Here is a 24,410-nt window from a genome sequence, read left to right on the forward strand (position 1 = left end):
ATAATGATCAATTCAATAAAAATTTTCTTCTTAAAAGATCAACATAGAAACTCTATCATTTCCAGAAAACTTCCGATTCTTTCCTCGACTCGATTCTTGGCTCGAAAATACGTATACGAAAAGAACAGTTTTGATGAGGTATAATATCTAAACGTAGCCATGTACAAATTTGAATATAATTTTGTTGAACCATCAAGTAATTATATAAGTCGTTCAAGATGTTTACTTAAATATTAAAATATCAAATTTCTTGAAATAGTGCTCATCGCATATTTGAGCGTCCTAAATAATTATTTCGATCAGTCTAACAAAATTATTGTCAGAACTGCAGTACCTATATACTATGTTCTTAAATACTCCAGACAATTGTTTTTTTCATGTACATTCGAAAATGCCATATATAAATGTACAGTGGCAACCGGGAAGTTATTATCCTATAAATGTGCGACGTTTGTAGGAACACATTCTAAATCTGGGGCAATCATTAATGACCGGTAATGACATAAATAGAAGCGAATCAAGATTATCGCGACCTGCATACAGAGCCGACCCAGTTTTTCTTTTTTTAACGATATAATTTTCGCATAAAAACGTATATATACTACAACTGGGGAATTAAGCGCGCTGACGTTTCGATATTCAAGAAATGATTTATGAACTTCTCGGACGCCTATCGTCGATACTCCAAAAATCACCAGCACGTCCCGTTTGTCCCGTTTGTCCCGTTTGTCCCGTTTCCACGTGTGGAGAAGCGACAGTCGCTCACAGTCCGCACGAATGCAACGGAAAGAGTGAGACAACGTACGTGTGCGACAATGAAGCGCCCGTTCGCCGGTACAGCGGCCGGGTTTCACCTGCGCCCGGACTAAAATCAATTGTAATCAACACCGATGTATAAATCAAATCGTCCGTAGGGTAGGCAGCGAACGGAGAATAGGTACGGTAGGAACCGGGCAGAGCAGCGCGTTTCCCTTCGGATGATTTGTCGATGGCACGCTTTACTACGCGAACTGCTCCACCAGGGAAACGTTCTCTCCGCATCCCTTTCGCGTAACGCGACTGATGTGCAAGGAAAAAGGGGTGCCGCTAAGAAAAGTTTCGAGAGAATATCGAGAGAAATTCCACATCGTTTATAAGGAAATATAATACCTACAGACACACACATACACACACACACACACACACACACAAGACACACAAGACGTATCCCATCAGGAATATTTTTTCTGACAGTAAAAAGAATAATTGTACAATTTTTTTATTGCCTGTGAAATCCAATATCCTTAATAATTAAAATTTTGGTGTAAATATGGATATGTATACAATATGTGCACAATATAATTCTAATAGCGTTTGAATTGGTAGTTTGAAATGGCAATTTAAATTTCGAAAAAGTGAATTATTATCTGTCATAGGAAAACTTAAAAATATTTTGTATATTCTATTGATACATAGAAAATAGCGTTAAGTACCTTTATACAATTATAAGAAATTTTTTTTACTTCCATCTGGAGTATTTTTTCAAGATCACATTAATGTGAGCTGTATAAAGAAATAATGTCATGATGTTATAATATTTTATTTTGCTTTTTATTTATTCATTGATTATTACTGAAATGAGAATTAGCATTTCTGTGTCCTAAATTTTCATCATAAATTTTTAAAGAGCATACGTGTACATGTTCTGACTGAAAATAAAATAACTGATTGTCTGTAAAAAAAAAATGGTAACTTTAATTTTTTAAATTCCCTGTTTTTTCCCTGTTCTTTAGAAAAGAATATCAATTTAACATACTAGTACATTAAAATATACTTGTTCACAACTGTAGCTTTACACTTACAAAATTAGCTTAATACAGTAAAGCAGTTGTTTCATTAACTAACGTATTATTTATACGCCCGCCGTTGAAGTTTTGCACGAACGTAAGTTAAAAATTTCATGTTGCATCATATTACGAGTATCTATTGTGACTCGTATGTTATAACGGTACTGTGCATTTTACAACATTCACTCCACTAAAAAAAAAATATATATATATATATATACATATAAAATTCCCGCAGGCATTATTATAAAGTCCCTGGAAAGCAGACCAATGCACTCCAATTTAATATCCTCGTGCACCGTTATTCATCCGTAAATTAAACTCACTTATCGCGATGGACTCCACATTGTACATGAGGTAACGCACAGTCGAGAGATTATTCAAACTCGGCACGACGATGATCGGAGTTGACAGAATCTCCGAGAGTGAATTTCGCCCGGCGGAACAATGCGGCCGTGTTGTCTGCCGATGTTCCTGCCTCGCCCTTAACGTCGTCGGAGCAGCTCGAACAGCCGCTCCCGTCGGGTGCACACGTGTCGCAGTCGCGTGTGTGCGCGATGCGTGCCGCTGCACCTGTCCGAGGCTGAGTGCCGTCGCCTCGTAACTCGGTAATGCAGTTTTCATCGAGGAAGTTACTGCGCGACGTACACGAGAAGCTGTACGCGGAAGTCGGAGTTTCGCTAGAAGATGTCAAGTCCGTACGACGAACCTGTAGCTTCTCAAACCCGAATATTTCGAGCGAAGCTTAGTCGGACGCAGGTGTCCGCACTTAGACGTCTCTCTTTCTCTCTCTCTCTCTCTCCCTCTCTCTTTCTCACGAATAAATCCATACCCTTTTCTTCTTTTTTCCTTTCCTCCCTCGTCTCACCTTCATCTCCGATGGCGCCTGCCTTACGTCTCTACAGCGAGGGAGAAACGTCTCATCAATAAATCGTCAAGAAATTACTTTACCGCGACGACTATTTCATTTACTGCGTTCTTCAGAGAGTTACGTTTCTCTTTTTCCCTCAGATAAAGACGGTCCAATTACTCTCACCTATGAATCACCGATAGCATCCACGTGCCATGTGTTTAAAAAATTATCGTCTCCTTCAGAGAAACAGAGTTCTTTATGATAATAATTAATAACGGCTACAGAAAAAATGGTGATGCACTTCATTTATCTTCAAAAATTACGTGAGATACTTTGATGTATTGTGATGAAGTATATGGCATTTTTCAAAATTATTTGATATTCTTTCAGAAACGATGTTATTAGTTAATTTAACGTCAAATATTATATAAAAATTCAATTAATATAAATATTGAGAGATTCATTGCAATTCAATTTTTGCATCGTATGTATTAAATCTTAAATTAAAATTTTGTTAAAATATTATACATCCCACTTGAAATTAAATAAAACTAATTTTGTTATTCATTTGACTTTTTGACATTTTTTCAATCACAAAAATCCCTTTTTTCGTTTATGTCTCGAAATTGATATTGGTATTGATTTATAATATTTACATTTCGAAATATTTTCACTAAAAAAAATTCAAATTGGCAAAAGAATTCGTCTTAATATATCTCATCGAATTAATATATCTCTACTCTAAACAATTTTTTTTTGTGGTTTGGATATTTCGATTTGGTTCTATTTAAGGTATTTAATAATTATATAAATTTCTATTTAAGTAATTAAAATATTTTTATAACTTCAAAAAATGTGTCGATATTTGAAAAAAAAAAGTGAAATTTACAATTAACATCATCGATTTAATATAACGCTGATTGCCTGTAAAAACTTGTATAAAACTACAGAAATTGTATATTCCTAATATACTGTAATACTACAAAACACTATAGATACATCATAACCTATACTATTACAAAGTAGTCTAATTATAATTTGCACTTCGATTAGGTCACACGTGCAATTTAATTAATGAATAAATTAATAGAAAAGCGAGCGTAGGCAATTTGCCAAAATTAACCGAAAAGTATGAACATACAGTTGAATTATAATACGATTATACAATATCGCATACAATAAAGTATAATTATCCACAGGCTACTTTAAATTTCATGTATAATCGTAATATTCGGCATTAATTACTGTCAATTTTCCATCTAATTCCAAAATGTATCTAGCAGCAATGTCACTATAATTCTGACAATTATAAACGTATTCATTTAATTATAAAAGACCATTATCATATATAACGGTACGTTGAAAAGTTTCCGCACTACATTTATTGCAGTGGAAATCTAATCCACGCATTCATATCCGTCTTATAATTGTAGAGTATCGTCAGAATTCCGAGGAGCGTATTTTAAGTATCTGAATAATCCGCCTCCTCGATATCGTCCTTCCTCTCAAATCTTATCTCCTACCTTTATCTTTGCGGTCGTATGTCTTACCTCGTAAAACCGAGGCGGTTTATAAGCGTAAGCGGAGGGTAATCCAAGGCGGCCACCTATAATTTAATAACGTTTAATATGCAGCCGCCATGCGGACGAACTTATTATTCTGATCTTTGCGCCGCGCCACGCCGGTGCAGTTATCTCGAGACACTGAATGAGGTCGCGACATTATTATGGCAACGAGACAGATCCATCTGCGCGTTCGTTATTATATCAAAATTTTTAAATCTGCTGCAAAAGTTTCAGCGATGATAAAACATTTGTTCGGATAACGGCGGCTAATGAAATACCCCGACCGAGTTACAAAAATTCCATTACAATTTTTATTGCGTTATATTTTACTCAATATGCAATGCGAAATAAAATTTATCGTGCAAATTAGCAGACTTCCAAATTCGAATCAAAATTCATGCGAAACTAGACTCAATTATTTGACGTGCCACATACGTTATCTTCTCACATAACGAATTTCAATATTTTGTTAACTAGAATAACAATTCGACGTTAACGAGTAACGTATCTGTGGATTGACGCAGTAAAAACCTGTCAGAATCTGTGAAAATTGCATATTCAGTCAATCTTCTGTCTCTTCTCTCTGTTTCTCTGTTTTCTCACTTCTCGAAGCGGAAAAATCGCAATGCCAATTTGAATCTTTTCCAAACAAATAAAGCATTTCGCACCTTTCATGCGCGATAAAATTTTGTATTCGAGGCTGCATCATGAAAACGCTTCGTAAGGGATGTAGACTGCACATCGGTGAACGTCGTCGCCATCAACGGCGCCATCGACGGATGTTGTAGATTCCGCTCTCAACTTTCGAGACGACATGAGATGAGACTCGATACTCGAGATGTCAATCCAGCAAAAACCATGTCGTTGTTGAGATCTGCTTCGCGACGCAACTTTTTGTCGGTCGTCTCTTTTAGATTACGATATCGGTCTAGTGCGTCTCACTAATCCGTTTTGTCTCTTCATGCCATAAATAGGGAGATATCAATTGAGTGAATGTCTGTTAGGACGATTATATGTACATTAAGCAAATTGCGATTGATCTAAGAAAATGAAAATTGTGTCTAATATTAGAGATAAAAATTTGCAGCGCAATAATAATTTACAGTGCATCGCTATCATTGTAACAATTTTTTAAATATGGAATAAAAATTTCTCATCAAGACACAAGATAGTGGCTACAAACATTAGCCTTTGTTACAATTGTGTCGAGGCAACTAATAATAACGTGCTATCTTATCGATGCACATAATCATTGTAAAGCACATATCTTATAAAGAAAGCAGAAAGAGTGTGTATGTGTATATATATATATATATATATATGTATATATATATATATGTATATATACGGAAATCGTCATGCTTCGTTATTTGTTAACGAAGCATAACGTAGAGAAATGAAACTATTTTATTATGATCGCGTATCTTACCGCAGACACACAGCATGGAGACGGCTGTTCCTCCTCACGGAGCTTCTTAGTTCACATTCGACACCTGATGAATAAAATATTAGTTCTCATGCATTATGATAAAAATGTTTAGGCGACGAGCTTGTTAGTCGCGTTTCTCGAGTATCTCGAGTGTCCAAACATCGGTGTGAAAGTAATGGTTCGATCAATGATATGGTCTCAAAGCAGCATACGGACAGGTGTATTCGTCTCTCTGGTATTGTGCAGTCGTTCTCGAGAAAACATTAAAGACTAAATATCCAATCGGCTAGCTAATGTTCATCATTACAGCTAAATATTGAGTATCAATAAATCAGAACGATCAAACATGACGGGATTGCGGGTCATCCCTACGCAACGACACGAACACGTACATACACAAAAGGGGGGAGACGCGCGCATTGACAAGGCACGCACAGATAAGGACATATCTTAATCATCACATATCTAAACATCGATCAACTAAAGCTAGAGATACGGACCTTCGACAAACGTAAAAAAGAAAAACAAAAACAAAGAGAGAGAGAGAGAGAAAGAGAGTAACAAGTCAATCGGTGTCAATCGAGTCGGAGTGGTGGTGAGTCACACACTGCTTGATACGAAAATCAATCGGTATATAATCGGATATACACATATTCATATATATGCGTATACATACATCTTGATACGTGTGAGTCTAAGTACACATATGCAAGGATCGAGTCTGCACGTACGTATGTATAGATATATATGCTACGGTTAGTAACGTTCAAAGGTGGTGATTGGTGTTAGCATGGTCGAGCGACGATCGAGGCATCAAGAGAATAAAGGGAAAGGTAGATAGTGAAAGACAGAGATATAGATATAGATATGTATAATATATATAAAGAGATAGTAGTAGTAGTAGTAGTAGTAGTAGTAAGAAATACAGGGGAAAGACAGACGAGTATTATGTATGTAAAAGCGAAGTCTATACGCGTGAAGAAGAAAGAAAAAGGAAAGGACTAGGGCTTTTAGAGAAAAAAATCTACTGACTAATCCTAATTGCAAACCAAACAAACGAACCAACCTCCTCGGTAAGGCCTAGCCGAAAATGTTCGCGGGACCCCTGTAACAAAAACATATATAAATCATAAGAAATCATAGAAGAAACAAAAAGAAACAACTACTTGACTGTAATGAGTGGCAGACGTTATGTTACAGTATCACATGAGAACGAAAGATGAGAAGAATCAGCTATCGGGGTGTCAAACGCGTCGATGCTTGACAGTGGTATGACTAATCGCATTAGCTGGCGATCAGTCTCTCTCTTTTTTGTCATGTCGAGCATCAGGTTCGAGTATCAGCTCCGTTGCGATAACGAATGAACGTCGAATTGCTCTCGTATTTCTTATAAAAAATTTACAATAATTTCCATCTGCACTGAGACAAAAATATTTCTTATTTATAACTGTAGTTGCATGTAAAATAATTATGTAATAGTTAGAGGTTTCAGTCTTACAATTATGTAATTATTAGTTTTATAATTTTTATATTTCTTCTTAGTCTTATAATTATTATGTCACAATTAGTAATAATAATTATACTTATATAATTCTATATATTAAAAAATATATATAGTTGACATCGAAAATGACTATAATTCATTCAAGTCGGTGTGTCAACTATATATATTTTTGATACATAAAATTATAAACATAATTATTATCATAAACCATATAATATAATAACTATAAAAATGCAGATTCTATCCATAATTATTTATCATGCAATTATACATAGGTATAAATATTTTCTCTCAATAGTAGAAAGACAAAAATCGCGATAAAAAATCTTCAACGTTCGTGAGTACGATTGCGTACGGATTCTAAACAAAACGTTCCAGCCAAAACGGTATCACGATATAACGTCGCGTATTTGCTGGTAATTGCGAACGTTTGTGCGGCGAGTTTGCGCCGATTCGGAATACGAAAACAAAATTACTCCCGTTTGACACCCCTGCAGACGCACAATCTGCTATATGTTTCTTTTTTTTTTTCAGGGCCACTGTCGGGGTGGCCGAGCGTGCGATCGGGAGGGAGATGCATTGTAGTGGCTGTTGAACGCGAAATAAAGTTTGCACCGCAAACCCGCTTTTCGCCCGCGATTAGCTACTATCGAAAGCATGGCCGGCTGACGAATAGTCAGCTACACGCTTTCGCGTCGATTTAAACCAGCTCAAATCGAACGCGCGATCGTGCGATCTTATTCAGCGCGGCGAAATTGGCACGAAATGAATGCGAATTGTTGCATCGCGGAGGAAGGGCGATGTGTATCATTACACACACCGGAGGGCACGTGTATACACCGCGTCCATCGCGACAATAAATATCGTACAATACATAAGTATTTCAATTCCCCGTAAATTTAGTTCGACGAAACGCATACGGACGCATTCGGCACGAACGCGGAGATAAATTTCCAACAAATTGATATGAAAATACGAATAACACGTTGTATTTAACTCCCCGCATTGAGATGAAAGCGAAATGAAAGGTGCATAATTATTTTAGCGTTAAATCCGGAGAAAAACTAGTGGTGTATTGTATCGAACGCAATGTATTGAGAATGCGACGAGATACAGCGGTGTTTGTTTCCATCTACATATTTTTGCGGATGTTAAACCGATGATCCTCTCTCTGTTCCGTGTCGAACGATATCGCGGGCATACGTTTGTCGTTCCAATTATTCTCTGATGCGTTAAAAAAAAATGCAGTAAACATGTGATATACTACTCTCTGCACATCGGTGTTTACATACGGTTGCGGAGCTAACTCGCGTGCGCGAATGCGAAATATTGCATAATAAATCCTGTCCTTTATATCCGAACGTACGTACATCCGGAGATTTTATTTTTCCTACCGGCGCATGTAAAGCGATCATCACCCGTTCTCTATCAAAGATGAATGCGCCGACGGTTATATCGCGTGTGAAAATAGCGGAAGTGATAGAGATATACGGTATCTCGCGCGCGGCATCGCCGATTCGCGCATATTCTACGTACTACGGAAATAAGTCTCGTTACGATGCTTTTTTTACCCTCCGACACGCGCAATCTATGACGTAACCGTACCGACGTAATACAGAGAGTTTCTAATTTACAGGCGGCCACGATAAGAGACTCTGATAACGACGCGCGGAGAGGAGAGGAAGGCAGAAAGAGAGAGAGGGGAGGGAGGGAGGGAGAGAGAGAGAGAGAGAGAGAGAGAGAGAGAGAGAGAGAGAGAGTGCCTTTTACCCTTTCTGTATTATTCGCATTCATTACATTGCAGAACGCGTTCGCCGGAAGATTAAGTTTCTCCATCCGTTCGCTGCTGCTACGCTTTGTTCCACTCGGCATTACGGTAGTTCATACAGAGAAGCGTATTACTATCGCTACGATGGCGCTATGTGGTAACTTATACGAAGGGAAGAAAGTCGATGGATAATGGCCCCATTGTAAGTGGTACACCGAGATAACGGCAAAGCGGATGGAAACCTTTTTGTCGAAAAATTGTACCTTGCGGACGTTATGAGGATGAACGATTCTCGATAAGCTTCGCGATTATTCTGAAATTGTTTCTTAATAGCGGCATGAATGATTTACGAAATAGAAATAAAACGAACGTACGTAATATTAGTTTATCAAAACGCGCCTTTTGAAGGGGAAAAACTCTTCGAGCTATACTCCGTTCGCGGTAAGGAAAATGGCGATCGTTGAAAGTTGTTGTTGAAACTAACGCAACGCTGTCGAAATGACTCGGCTGCGAGCCAGTTACGCGGCGTGATAAATAGGAAAAAATTGCTAAGTGTGATCACACGAGAATTACGGTATATCTCCCGGGGAATAAATCAGGCTCAAGATTTTAGACGCCGGCGATAAGTACGTGCGCACAGCTGGTTACAACTCTGTGCGACGATCGATACTTATTACGCTCCCGGTACGACTTCACTGAATGTTATGAGAAACTGTTGTGCGTGAGCGACATTTTAAATTCGAAGTCTTACCTGCTGTTTAAAGACAATACGAGTCTCGGCATACGAGTCTCCCCAATGTTCCCGTTACAACGTCGTGTCAAAGATAAGTCGACGTATATCTCTTGAAGCGAAATTCTAATGGGACATTAGTATCAACAAGAATAAAAGAAGAAGCAGGAGAAGTCCAGTGAAGAAGCTAGACGTTATTCTCATTTCTAAGCGGCGCGATGAAATACGCCAATCAAAGTGTTTATCGAGAATCCTGCCAAGACAGCTGGCAATGTTCTCGTGAAGGTCCAAAGTGGAAATATCTGATAAAAGGACGTCCTCGCCGCGGTAACATAATCTTGGAAATTCGACGGAAGTAAAGTGCAGTGACGATAGGGTAGACGGGCGGAAGTTGGTGTTAACGGAGGTGTGCAACGAAGGTTGCGAAGGGTTCTAAATGTGCAGCGCACATTCTCGTATCCCCGATGTGTGTTATACATATGTAGTTACGAAGTGTAGGTGAAGAGACACAGGCGTGACCGGCCCGAAAGTCTCATAACACTTGGAAACAGGTGGCGTACTCTTGTACTCTTATTGCCCCAACCAGTTTGCGCCAGAGGCAGAGAGAGTGAAAGGGTAAGAGACAGAGAGAGAGAGAGAGAGAGAGAGAGAGAGAGAGAGAGAGAGAGAGAGAGAGAGAGAGAGAGAAGGAAGAAAAATGGGAAGAAATAAACCGAATAAGGAAGGAAGAGAAAGAGGAGATAGTAGGAGGAGATAGTAGTCAATATTCGCAAAATAGCGAAAAGAGGCGAGAATGCGAGAGACGGAAGAGGCACGCGACGAGCTGCCGGCAATAACGGACAAACGAGGAAAAAGCCAATTCGATGTTAACCGAGTGTAATTACACAGCAAAAGGAAGATGGGATGCATACAAGAGACATTTGACTTTGATCACTCCGGATGTCTCCCTCTTTTTCTTTGTCGCTCCTAAGCTGTAAGCTCGAATGTAAATCCCGCTGTAGGAAAAGATATTACTACTGGAAGCTTAATTAGTAAAACATACCTAGCAATCGAGACGTGATTTACCTGTGTAGTTTTGTAAGTGACTGTAATACAGGATGTAATTTAAGGTCAGGAAATAATTTAAAATTTTGAAATGAATTTACATCAATACGTTCCATACATGCCAAAAACTGTCGTGTATCGTGACAAACGTAACGTTGTGTAGGATTCCATTACGAGAGTTTTCGTGATGTTGAGTGTCAATTACGTTAAAAAACGTCAGGCAAGTATTTGTATAACAAGTAATCGTTCGCATCACTGACGTAAACAAAGTAAGGGGATAGAAGAAATGTATGCAATGATTGTCATGAAACTTTGTTTATCTACATGATCATCGCTCGCAACTTGGCAGCCTTTCAATAAGGTTTTTTGCCAAGGAATCGAAAGATAACGAAATTAGATCAATAAACTGAGATACATATAAACGTAAAGTGTCGTTGCATTGTCATAACGTACACATGCCGGCACTAATACGTTTTATATCACTTAGATTCAGTAGAACAACACTGATGTATGATCAGTCGAATGCAGTGTCTAGTAAAGCGCCTTTTCGCCCGAATCAGTTTCAGTTGCGACACCATGCATTCGTGACGTTTCGCTATCTGAAAGTTCTCATTTATACCCATGTACTTTCAAACGGGAATTTTTCACAGACGCACTTAATGTATCACTGAAACCTGGTTCGTGCGAGAAGTGTCTATGACTGCGCATAACTGTGTCGTATTCGACAAAGCGACCTCGCAGTTTGTCGCACTTTATGCACCACATTTCGCCTTCATTTTCACATTTTGTTTGCAACAAAATGAAATCATAAAGGCCAAATGTAAAATGCAATGCGACAGGCTGTAAAATCGTTCGTAAAATGTCGATCTAAGTACCAAAAAGGAAAACAGAATGAACCAATCGTCATTTACTGCGAAAAATGAACCAAGGAAGTATCGTAATAATGTGACTGAAAAATGCAAAAGAATAAATATATCGATCCTGTATTTCTATGCGTAAATACACGTCGTCAAATACAAAAAAAGTTGATACAACTATACATCTCTCTCTTCGTGGTCCGCAAACACAGGTACATTCAAGGAGGGCATGCTACGAATAAACGGAACGCGCGACAAGTAATAATCATTCATTTTCGAGGCCTAAATAAAAGCAGTGGGGGAGGGGGGGGGGGGTACAACGACAACAACATGCGAAATTACAGAGCGAGAAACGTTTGAACGAGGACGACGTGATGCGTGAAAAGTAAGTCGTCTCTTACGCGAGCCTTTGTATGAACTACTGATATTACATATAGAGACATGCAGGTTGCACCATCTGGCACTGCATGCAAACGCATTTACGAAAGTACGTATGCTCTACCGGTCGGAAGGAAGCGTCGCGCAGCGAGTGCTATGAAACGTTGGACGTTGGCTGGATGCGTCTCGGCATCGAGTGTGTCACACCTGCTCTACTTGAACACCGTCGGCGTCGCGGGGCAATTCTTTCGCCGGCGTGTCATGCCGAGTGCAAGATTTCCTTACCGTCCCCCGGCATGCTCGTCGTCCAGTCATCCGCAGACACCCTGCGTGATTCGATTAAAAACGGCCGCGAAGGTAATAATAACGAGATCGCGTTATTCTCCGAAATATCTCTTGCTTCTCCAACCGGGGAATCGATCGGACGTGTCGATACCGCAACGATGTTGTCGGCAAGTTCGATAATTTCCAACCTTTTGCCCCGGCTTGCACTTGGGCGCAACTTTGATTAATGATACTGCCGCGGCAAACTTACTTCGCGTCACTTTTCTCTGCGTTACTTCCTATCCACCATCCATGTACTGTACGTCGTTATTAGGAAGCCGCATTATCGAGGCGCGAACGAGTCTGTGTGCCGAACAAAGGCGCAAAAGCGTATTTAATGAAAATATGAATTTTCGTTATCGATCACTTTGTTTTCATAAGCATCTAATATAATAATAATGTACTCATATTAATTGATAATAAACATCTTTCGCGATAGGATATCTCCCGCGATATATTCGATTTATTGAGACGAAGAGAAATCAGATTTATTAAGATGAAAATGTACGAACGCGGGAAAACAATAGCGATTGAATACCGATCGCGTATTAAATTTCTTTCCGCGAAATAATTATGCAAACCAATTTCACGCAAGACCACGCAATCAATCAGCGGACGGCTTCGCAAACACAACTTAATTAATTACCTTTCACTTTACCGTTGTATCAATAGCTCCCACAGATTTGTTCCGCAACAGAAATCAATGATTATGCGCGATATATTAAGAGAAATTTCATTAGTCCACTCGCCAAATTACGGCCGCCGATAAAGGCAAAACTTTCATTACAGGCATGTAGTAATTATTCTATTAATTAGTTAACCTTGACTCGCACGCGTGTATATAAGTGTGTGTGTGTGTGTGTGTGTGTGTGTGTGTGTGTGTGTGTGTGTGTGTGTGTGTGTGTGTGTGTGTGTGTGTGTGTGTGTGTGTGTGTGTGTGTGTGTGTGTGTGTGTGTGTGTGTGTGTGTGTGTGTGTGTGTGTGTGTGTGTGTGTGTGTGTGTGTGTGTGTGTGTGTGTGTGTGTGTGTGTGTGTGTGTGTGTGTGTGTGTGTGTGTGTGTGTGTGTGTGTGTGTGTGTGTGTGTGTGTGTGGAAGTACATAAAATTCGCCAATCATTAACGTATGTTAGTAGCTTGCCCGCCGTCGTTATGAAAGTGCACGTTTTCCCCGCACATTTTTCACGAGATTCTTCGATAAGTTACGTGAAAAATGACGGATGGCCGCACAAAAATAAAAGTAAGAATCTGCATCACGTTAGACGCGCCCTTGACGATCGTCACGCGATGTCTTCGCACTCAGCTCGCACTCGACTGTGCGAAAACGAGTTTGGACGACGCGTTCTCGGAGCATCGACCGCGACCGCGTAATTTTCATGTATCCGTCGTTTTTCCAACACCCATCCGTTTGATGTTTTCACGATCGTGCGACGCGATTGAACGTATCCGGCGGCGATCTAATATAGAAGCAATTCGCGGTCTCCGTGCTGGCGTATCGCCAGCTATAACAATAATCGACGCGGAAAAGGGTATAGAGTTAATTTCACGATTGGCCAAGTACTTTCCTGAATTTTTCTTCAAATACTCAGGTTCACGCTCGCGTTGACTTACGAGGGTGTGTACACATAAGTATGTCGAACGAGTGATCCTTCGGACGAGTGAACTCCGCCAAACGATGAGCCGCGGATAGCCACCCTTCGTTTTCAGGAAGGTTAAACCATCGAGAGGTTTGCGCTCCTCTTTATCCTTCTTTTCCTTTCGCGTTTCCCCTCATCCCTGTTCCGCGTTACTTCAACGCGATGTTTCTAATCCCAACTCGTACCTGAGGCTACGAGTATTATTTTACCTCGATTTAGTTTATTCCACTCGCACGTTGCCGAATGGAAGTTTTTCGATTTAAGTAGAATATATCGATATACGCCGAGGCATGTGAATGAAACGCGAGAAACGAGTGACAAGAAAGTCGGAAGTGGAAAACGGCACTTAGTTGTTGTTTTGTAGAAGACATTTGTCCCGAAGAATCATCCCGAATGTCCTTTCAGCCATAAATATTAATTCTCCGTCAGCAATCTGCGCAAATGTTTTGGCACAAGCGAAACTTCACTCTTAATTTTCGTTACTCCTGCTCGACTTTCAATTTTTAATATGAAATTTTTAACTAAATAAGAGATACAAAGGTTTTGACGTTTGAGTTAAAAAACTATTTGGTAATATAATAGAGATATTAAATTTTTTAGCTGAATTTTTTTTAAAGCCTATAGAACGTTGAAAAGCTTGAGCTTGGCCAAAAAAAAAAGACCCATATTACTGACGGAGGGAATAAAAATATGATTGTAGATGGAAGACTAAAAACAAAGAGGAGAAATGGCGCGACTGCTCTATAATGACGAGGCAATAATTATTGCACATGTCTGCAATAAGGTACGAAATGTTTGTTTCGTTAATAATTAATTCGTCATGTTATGCCAGCCCGGCGTGTATTTCATCATGTACGTCGGCGGGTTTATTTTACGTGTACGCGTAATATTCGCTACGATGCGTAAAATGCATACAATAACTGGCGCGAATGGTAATCTGAAATTCGTCAACCACATCCGCATAAATACATCTGCAATTGAAACTCTTTATTCAACGGATTCGAATGACTTCGAATATCATTTAACGTTTATAACGAGCCTCGTTTCATTTGTAATACGATATCGCGAACTAAAAACGAGCCGTTTCACTCTCACGTCACGGTTATTCGGAATCGCTGTTCTCTCGTAACGAGCACGTTAGCACAGAATTACCATTGTCGAAATGATTGCGCTGATTGTAAATGAACAAATTTCATAAATATCGATTATATATAACGACAATTCACTGTCTCGACGTCTGATCGATCAACCTGACCTGTAGACAAGAAGACGACCGAACGAATCTTTCTTCGAGACTTCAAGCCCTGAAGACTGCACTTGAAGAACTTTAAAAAAGAAAACTTTAAGAGTAATTTATTTTTGTACTCTTAACAAACTGACAAGGACTGGGTTGTGGTATGTCAATCGGATTTAACGCTAAATCTATTAGAAAATTCTCATGTGTATAATACAGACAAATTAAAAAAATTAAATATCGCATTAGTGATACCACCAAAGTGAACCCAACCCAAGCATAATATTTGATAATATTTGAAATAGCAAAAAGCATTGTTAAAGCTTGTTTCTTTAGCCTCGCTGTATAACGAATAAATGATTGCGTAGGATTTTCACAAAAAGCTTGTTTGTCTCATAAAAACGGCTATTGTTTCGACTGCGTTCGCGTTAGTTTCGTCTTAAATTGAAAAAAATTCACGTTTTACCACCGAGACAGTGCACGCAACCGCAATCACGGCTTAATTGAAGTGACAGACGATTCTTTTTCACGACCTCGACTTAAGGCCGCGACAGCGACCTGAAACAACCGGCTGACATAGGGCATAAATCTCAGGCTAATAGTAACTTATCGTAAATCCTTCACAGGTTTGATTTACGTGACTTTTATGGCTATTTAACTTCCCGCGAGGAATCATTTTCTTACAATGTGTTGCGTGTCCCATTTTAGCGCCATAGCTACTGAAATATGCTAGGAATATGAGATTCCCCGCGTGATTCGTATCACGTGGATACATATAATATCAAATTCGCATGATACAATTTCGCGACACAGGAGTCCTACACCTACATGAGACGCATAAAAATAATCTCTTCCGAAACGAAATTTATGGAAGTGATAAAACGAGACAAATGTCTCCCAGTAACCTGCGCGAAGACTATTTTAGTAACGTGCCTAACAAATACGGGGACAATGAAAAATAATATTGACTATGAAAATAGCGTGTTATTCTTGTCCCGAAAAGTTCAACCACGTGCCGCTGCCCTTCGAAAACAAAACGGAGAATCGTATGCGAAATCTACCGGGTGCTATCGTGAAGCGAAGGGCACGTGTGCAAATGTCGCGCTGTTGGCTGAGCAAATGTCATTAGACACGGCGATTGTCGCTGTCCCTTAATCGCGCCAAGTACGATTTTCCACGGGAAATCAATTGTTCGTCGCTTCGAGCGACGACCAGCTATCGAAAGATAAAACGAATCCGTACGAGAGAACCGGAGGAGAAACCTTCCCCGCCTCCACGCTCTGTGATGTTGTAAAGAACGATCGAACGCATCAACTCGCAACTAAAATAAGCTGTCGTAAAGTTTACGATCGTTTTGCACCATCGTGCGCGAACTCTCTTTGTTTCCTTGCTTTACTATCGATGATTTAACGATAATTTTATCCCGGAAAATCGCGCGCTCCGCTCATTCTTACCTCGTGAAAGCAGACTGTTCCTTAATAATTGACTTTTTATTGACTTTTTATCCAAATCAATATAACGATTGCCGTGGGTTTCTTAAGCGACGGACGCAGAGTAATATATCTAAAATCGATTGTCCGACGGCGATTATTCCGTTTCATTAACCTGCCGTTTCATTCCAATACGGCAATTCTATCATTACGAATCATTTAAACAAACGTAAATTTCGAGTAATTAGCCAAAAATTATATTAAATGCATCTTGCTGATGATTTAATTGGAATTAATTTCAGTTTTAAGATTATTTTAAATGAGTATTACTTCGATATTTTCGGGACATTTTTCAAAACGCGCATTTTCAACGCCAATCATTAAACATTTCAGATATGCCATTAATATTTGTAACAAGCGTAAAATAAATATTTCGAAAGCGCTATCTATATATTTTATACAAACAGGGCTACCCAACTAATGACCAAATATCCAGAATTAGAGTGACACAAATTTTACAAACGTCCACCATCGATTTTACATGCCGATGCTATCGAAATCCAGTTATCCGTGAACAGCCAATTAATTACGTAGAATATTGTATAATACATTCGACCCCCGTTTTATTGGACCGTAATACCGCGTACGGTATAATACGTAAAGTGAACAAAGTTGTTGGACAATAACCGAAGATTGAAAGGACGGTTGAACCAGAAAAATACAAATTCATTTTTCATGCTTCGCCACAGGGTTGTTCCAAAAAACATATCAAAGATATTATAGAATTTAATGTCTTTCTATCTTTCGCGTTTTAACATTCGCGTCGCTTCCGACAATGCTGAGCATCAGCGACAAAATTAACTTACGCGAACAATTACCTGCGCTGAATGTTCGATTACCTGGGAGTGTCTCGATCGTTATCTCAGCATGGCTGTTTCCGATACTCGCCGGAAAGCACTTTTCGCTCGTTTTTTCAAGTGACGAACGTAATGCTTCAACGACCGGAGTGCAGAGTGCAGAAACACGGCGCTCTTGTCCTCGATCTCGTTTCGATTTTGACACGGTAGGCCTGAACGAGGCAAACGTCAACGACGACTAACTCTCAGTTCTCGTTCAACTCTTCGTATAATTAAGGCCGTTGGCCGCGAGGTCGTCGAGCAAAACCTCGCCCACCTCCCTCGTCCACCTCCCCCGCGCGTCCTTCAGCTATTCACGGCCCCTTTCTGTCCGCAGATGGGGCACGATTAATCTTAATTTTCGTCGAGCTATAATCTTTAATTAAATCACCATTGATCCGCGAATGCCAGGACTCGCCAATCAGGAACTTGGCGACGGGTGAAGGGCAGGATAAGGGTTTCGAAAAAAAATATGCGAGAGCGCGCGCGCGCACACACACACACACACACACACACACACAAAACCCAGGGAATCAATTTTCTGGGGCAATGAGGATGGCGCGGATGGGATTTGATTATCAATTTACGGATATAAATAACAGGTGGGCGGTGTTGAAAGGTTCCACGAGCAAAACTTTTTCGTCGGCCAGAGAGAATATATTCGGGGTTTCGGGCACCTGTAAATTGTTTCCATTTTAATCATTCGAGAGGCGATCGACCCGAAGGATCGACGGGTGTATATCACATGCGGTTTCTTCACGATTGTCTAGATTGGGGAACCACTCGAAGCGGTTTTTAATCGGCCCATTCAAGATGAATAACACTCCTACCTCAACGATAAATAATTGCTCGAACTAACAGCGCGCCTATTATTGGATGAAAAGTGAAATTAAGGTGCGAGAAAGCAGGTATTAACCGTATTTCAATGAGACACTAAAACTGCCTTAGTTATGGCTAATTCGCCAGATCGGTTCTCCCATTTTCGACGATCACAAAATGAGGATATGATTTAAGGGAATTCGAGTAATCGGCGCGCAGCCGCGAATGTTCGTGGAAACATCGGCGTCAGAGAATCATTATGACGTATAATTTCTCTCAGGCGCGGTCTAATCATGGTAGACCAAACGAAGGAAACCAGACACGAGGTTGACGGAGAGAAATAAGAATGAAAAGAATAAAATGGAAGGAAAACTCCGAGAGAGAAGGGTCCACCGATATGTAAGACGAGTAGAAAGCATACCTCGAGCAAGTAACGGTGCAGGAAGTGGCGAAGGGGTCATGAAATCTAGAGAGACGCCTTTTCGATCGGTTGCTGAGTGGTCCTTGAAAGGAAGTGTATCCGAGGGCGTGCTCATGGCTTTCTTCACCATTTTCCCCTTTTTTTTTCTACGGAAACAACGTTCCGGAAGCGTCGGTGATTCGATTCTCGATCCACTCTCGGTCCACTCGCATCGTTATATCGTTCAGGAAAAATTAATTCTCTCTTCTTTCCCAAGAGTTAAATCCCGTTTAACCCTTCATTACTCGCGTGGGGTGTCCAGGTTTTCCCCTTATAAATTCGCTAAATATATGAATGCTATTTATATACATTATTATATTTAGCAGAAATTGTTTCACAATTTAGAAAAACTTTTTATATTTATCTCTATCTAAGTGATGTCTAAATAATAAAAGATGTTAGAATATTATCAATCTTTATTTAATTGTAAATCATTAAAGGGAATAATGGAAATAGAGATATATATATAATGTTGGGGTGTCGAATAATGTAGTTAAACATTTCTGTAGAAATTATATTACGATTCATTTTCATCTTTTACTATGGATCTTTTACGTATGAAATGATCATAAGTCCGTGCCAATTATGCGCATCGATAATTCTTATATATACCTACAGTTGTTGAAAACATATCGATGGCATCAATAAAAAATATTGTATTTGTATGGTTTTCAGGTACAACCGTTTTCCAATTTCATCAGTAGAATGACCCCAAAAAATATTGCAACTTTAATCCTCACGTAGTTTTGTATTTATTTAATATTTCGTTTCCATTGTAATGTATAAACAAAAAAAAATTCGGAGAAAAAACCATTGTACAAATACTTTCTACATATTGTCGTCGATGCAGGTATATAATATTGAAACATAACATTTTTAGACGTAAATGGAAAAATGTATCGTTAGTAATGTAAATGTTACAAATATCTTAATAATATAATAAGTACAGACTGCACTTTCCCTAATCTTAACATCTGTGCTCCATTAGAAAAAAATCAGCCTCTCTTTTCAAATCTAGAGAATGTATTTTAATCAAAGTTACAAAATAATGCCTCCAATTTTGATCTACAATATTTGCTGCCATTTTTCAGCAAACTAATATAATACGATTGTACACCATCACATCGTACATTTTTGCTGAAAAATAGCACCGCCGATCTTGATGTTATTTCGTAATTTCTGATTATAAAGTCTTTATTCAAATTTGAATTATCAGTAGATATCTATCTTTCATTCAATATTTGAGTGAGTGAGAGAAAGAGAGATTGCGACTCAACATTTCAAGCTAGCTTACTCTTTCTGAACTAATGCAGTGACACTTCACAGGAACGCGCTGTTTATTCTTATTACATCTACGGTTGTCACCGCACGGCGTAAGATCAAGAGATCTTTACTGTCATCGTCAAAGGTAAGAAGAGGTTTGACGCGAGCGCGACTCTGCTACGGCGTACACGAACGCGATATCCTTGCGGTGAAACGATATTCCTATTCAAAGGCCGGATCTCATGTTGCCGAGGCCGGTGCACGCCTCATGCTCCTCGACGCGAGAAACGGAAGCGCGGAACACAGGCGGAACGTAAGCGTAAGCGAGCGTCACGAAGCTAACACCTAATCCAACATTCCCCGTCCAAAAGCGTCCGCGGCCGTCTTTACCACCGGATACCACACCGAGAAGGGATCGCGTAATTAAGACCGGCTCGAACGTGCCGCGAGCGAAACGATGAAAATCTCCTTCCCTTCTCCCCCTGCGCTCCCCAGTCTAACTCGATTAAGTGGTTACGTCCCCACGATGAGGGGGATAAATCTTGAAAATTCATCGCCCGCTCGAGTCCAGTCACGTCGCCGCCGCGCCGGTTCTGTATCGCCGATCTATGCCGTTCTCACGGGATTGCGTCTAATTTAACCACGCTGCGCGTTGTTCCTGAAGAAACTTCTGCCGCACGCGCGGCAGATAACACCGACGCGCCGTCTAGGTCCGTCCATGCGATTAAATTTTGTACTCCGTCTCTGTGAAGTTGGCACTCCATTTATAAAATTTCAACATAACTAACTCACGACTACACCAACGGATCATTTGGTCCCAAGATAATAATTTTAAACGGGTTGTTACAATCCCGTGTAACATTCCCATGAACGTGCAGTCGTTCAAAATAATGATAACATTTATGAACCAAGAACCAGAAATTGGCCCCAAATTTTATAAACCAATATAAAACCGCTATTAGAAATTAATTACCAACCAGAATTTCATCCGAACTATATTGAATTGTCATTATGCGCGATGTTACACCTTATATGATACAATCTGTACAATTGATACTATGAGGTTTTAAATTGTAAGTAAATAACTTTAAACTTTTTTCTATCAATCGAAGTAAAACGGATGTTTATTTGCATTCTGTACTTCAAACAGAATGTTTTAAAACTTAGGCGTAGTTTTTATAGCTGTAGTCGAGGGCAATAAAGTTTGGATTCTTCCCCAAAGAGTTTTGTGATACGTTTCGAGAAGAGTTCTGACTATTAAAGATAAAAATAAAAGAGTTTCAAGTATACCTCGTACTTTTCACGTTACGTTATTCCATACTTGTGATTATTACGAACCAGCGGCATTTCGCTGGCAAATGAAGAGATATGGGCAGATACGCGGAAAATTGTATCGATCTCGTTTCGCGATACGTCCATTCAAATTAGACTTATTATGCGACGTATATGATTTACCATATAAAGTGACGTCGCACAAATCGCTATCGCGTTATCCCGCCGTCTAAATAAGATTTGTAAAAGAAACTCCCGTATAGTAATCACGTTCAAGGCAATAACAAGTGCTACAATTCATTCGATTTTATCTCAACTCAACCCGCGACATTGTATAAAAGCTGATTGGACCTGCTATTGTTTTTCCTCCACGCGATACGATATTAACACTCCCCTGTGCACGATTCGAGTGCCAATTTAAATAAAGGCCGGGAACACAGCGGGTATGTAAATTTAATAAAAGTTCCCTCCGCAGGTGGCAGAAGTTAGAGGTGCGATATTATCGACAAATCCGAGTCCCTGAAGCGACTGCATAATGGATATTTGTCCCGAAAGCTTTATCGCTTCAAAAAGCTCTCCGCTCGCCTCGCGACGCCAACGAGCCTTCGCCGTCAGTGTATTCCACACGACTTGCGATAGAAAAAAATTAAGTGCTAAACGTCGTTGCAAAAAAAAAAAAGAGCGGAATATACGCGATATACAAAAATATACTTAAAAACGCATTAAGGCCGCACGAAATAACGGCGCGACGCGACGTGGTAGTTTTAGCCTCTTATATAAATATCGCAGCCAAACTAATCGCGTCATCAGCTATATTATTATAGGATTAATGAGTCTTCATGAGGAAAGCATAAATAGCATTTAATGAAGAAAAAGATAGAGCGGCGGGACATTATTATAAAGATCATTTCTCCCTTAATGTGAAAAGTTTCAAACTCGTAACGGCAAAACTGAAACAAGCGGCGAAAAATACTTGAAATAAGAAACAATTTCGTCAGATGGAAAAAAAAAACAGAATATACAGTATAAAGGTACATTATATATCCTTTTTTTTAACGATCTCTTTTGACGTTTTTATATGGCAGGAAAAACCTATAAACCGCTTGAAATTATTGCACCTTTCTCGCAAATGATTATTTAGCTACGCATCTATTCCACTCAATTAATCGAAAGATATTGTACGATATTATAAAATATTTCTCGAATTGAAACGCGGATCGCTATAAATTTTCAACGAATTCACGCTTACGTAAAGGCGATCGAAAATGTCGGTCGCTCGCGCCAGATCAGGTTCATCGTTGAAAATATCGCCGGCGAAATGCGGCGATTACATCGAGGACCATTATTCCGGTCCGGTCCAATGAGCGCGCCTCGAAAAAGAGAGAAACATCGCTATAAGAGAGCGCCGAACAATGGACGATTAAATATTGAGTAAACGGGGTGTTCGATAGCGTCCGGTGGTGGCTCTGTTATTTATTCAGGCGCCACGGCACATAATTCGTATCGCGCGCGAGAGAAGGCAATGAGAGAAGGCAGAGAGGGCTGGGCGATCTACACATGCTGTTCTGTATAATATAGAAATGGCTTAATTATACGACCGTGTGAGGGTGTCCTGCGGGCATATCGGGAAACAGTTATAATTTGTCGATGGACGTAGAAACCCCAACCGCGGGGTATACACTAGCCCGACAGATCTCCCGGTGTACCCAGTGGACGAGCCCACTGCTGCGAATTCGTATAAATGGGTTACGTTAGTAAATAAGTTACGGTTACCGCGTATGCCAGATCTATCTTCTACTCCGGATATGTTTACCGGCCATCCATCGATGCTTCTGTGCGGGATGCATATCGCGGCCGCGCGCCAAGTCGCTGATGAGAAATTAATAAGTCAAAACCAACCCCCAGCGGCAAAATTCCGAGCGTATAAAAGCACTATTCAATCACGGCTGGTTTAATATCCATGTGACTTTAATATCGACTTTCTCTTTCTTTCTCGCAACTATGTGCCGTTACTTTCCATTCTTAATTATTCTTCTTTTTATCTTCTTGGATCTTTATACCCGCAACTGAAGATGGAAATTGTCGGATTTATATGATGATTACTTACAGTAAAATTACGATAAAATAGCAATTTATTGATAATTTTGATCAAATTCGTTATTTTGATAATTTTATGCGTAAATATAGACTGTATTTATCCAGACTAATTCATGAGATAAAACTACATTCTTCTTATATCTCATCAAATCTATTCTTATGCGTTGGTAAAACTGCATTTGTAAACAAATTTCATTGAAGTTCTAAAGCTTGCTATCCTCTCAATGAAAAAACTCCTTACATATAATCCACTTGAAAAATACTTAATATTGAAGCTTAATATTATTTTTCTTAAATTTCTTCATAGCATGTTCAATTTTTTTGAAGATACTATGTATCTATTTTCTTAATTACTATATCTAGTATATCACTATACAGAAAGAATACCTCAAAATATTTTATAGAAAATATATACATAATTTAAACAAAGTATCTTATCCATCTCTCAAAGGATAAGTGCTTCTTTAGAGCTACATCAACATTTCTTTATTTTTATAATTTTTTCTAAATTATCATTTTACTAGCTTTCTAAATATCAATTATCAGATAATTTACCATAATTTACCGAGCAAATTGCCATCAGATTCGATCATTTTTACCCGATACGTTTACGCGGGACAATCCAAATACCTATCCCCAAGGATATGATTCTCCATATCCCTGATCGATCGTAAAGTTGGTATTTTTACGTAAACATCGACCTGCACGAAAAGATCGAGAGCAGGAGGAGGGGAAGAGGATAGCGAGATGTCAGTGGAGGCGGAAGGTGTCGGTACTTAAGGTATATACGAGAACTGGAACGAAAGCACCCTTCCTCTCCTTCCTTCGTCTTCCTGCCGAAGGCTTCGACCCACCTGACCCGTGACACGCGAACCTCTCGAATCCTAGCTCGATCGATATGCACTGCGCCAGGCTGGCTTCTCTGAGAGGGAACTCGGTCGACCAACCTGCCGGATATCTCGTCACGACCGTGGAAAAAAGTCTAAAACGCGAAGAGAGAGCGCATCGCGTGCGTCTAGCAGCACTC

General features: G+C 39.6%; 1 protein-coding gene across 8 annotated transcripts in view; it reads right to left on the reverse strand.

Moving 5' to 3' along the window:
- Positions 1-24,410, reverse strand: part of LOC105150813 (synaptogenesis protein syg-1) — a 444,748-nt gene that overhangs the window by 274,228 nt on the left and 146,110 nt on the right. For 6 of the 8 annotated variants that reach the window (XM_087408701.1, XM_087408703.1, XM_087408700.1 and 3 more), the window contains one exon: positions 6,740-6,778. The exons of the other annotated variants lie outside the window; for them this stretch is intronic. In XM_087408701.1, coding sequence (XP_087264827.1) covers positions 6,740-6,778 — 39 coding nt within the window. The remainder of the gene's footprint in view (positions 1-6,739; positions 6,779-24,410) is intronic. 8 annotated transcript variants of the gene reach the window in all.

This window comes from Acromyrmex echinatior, chromosome 8 (assembly GCF_024713525.1).
Source record: "Acromyrmex echinatior isolate Ae372 chromosome 8, ASM2471352v2, whole genome shotgun sequence".
NCBI classification, from domain to species: domain Eukaryota; kingdom Metazoa; phylum Arthropoda; class Insecta; order Hymenoptera; family Formicidae; genus Acromyrmex; species Acromyrmex echinatior.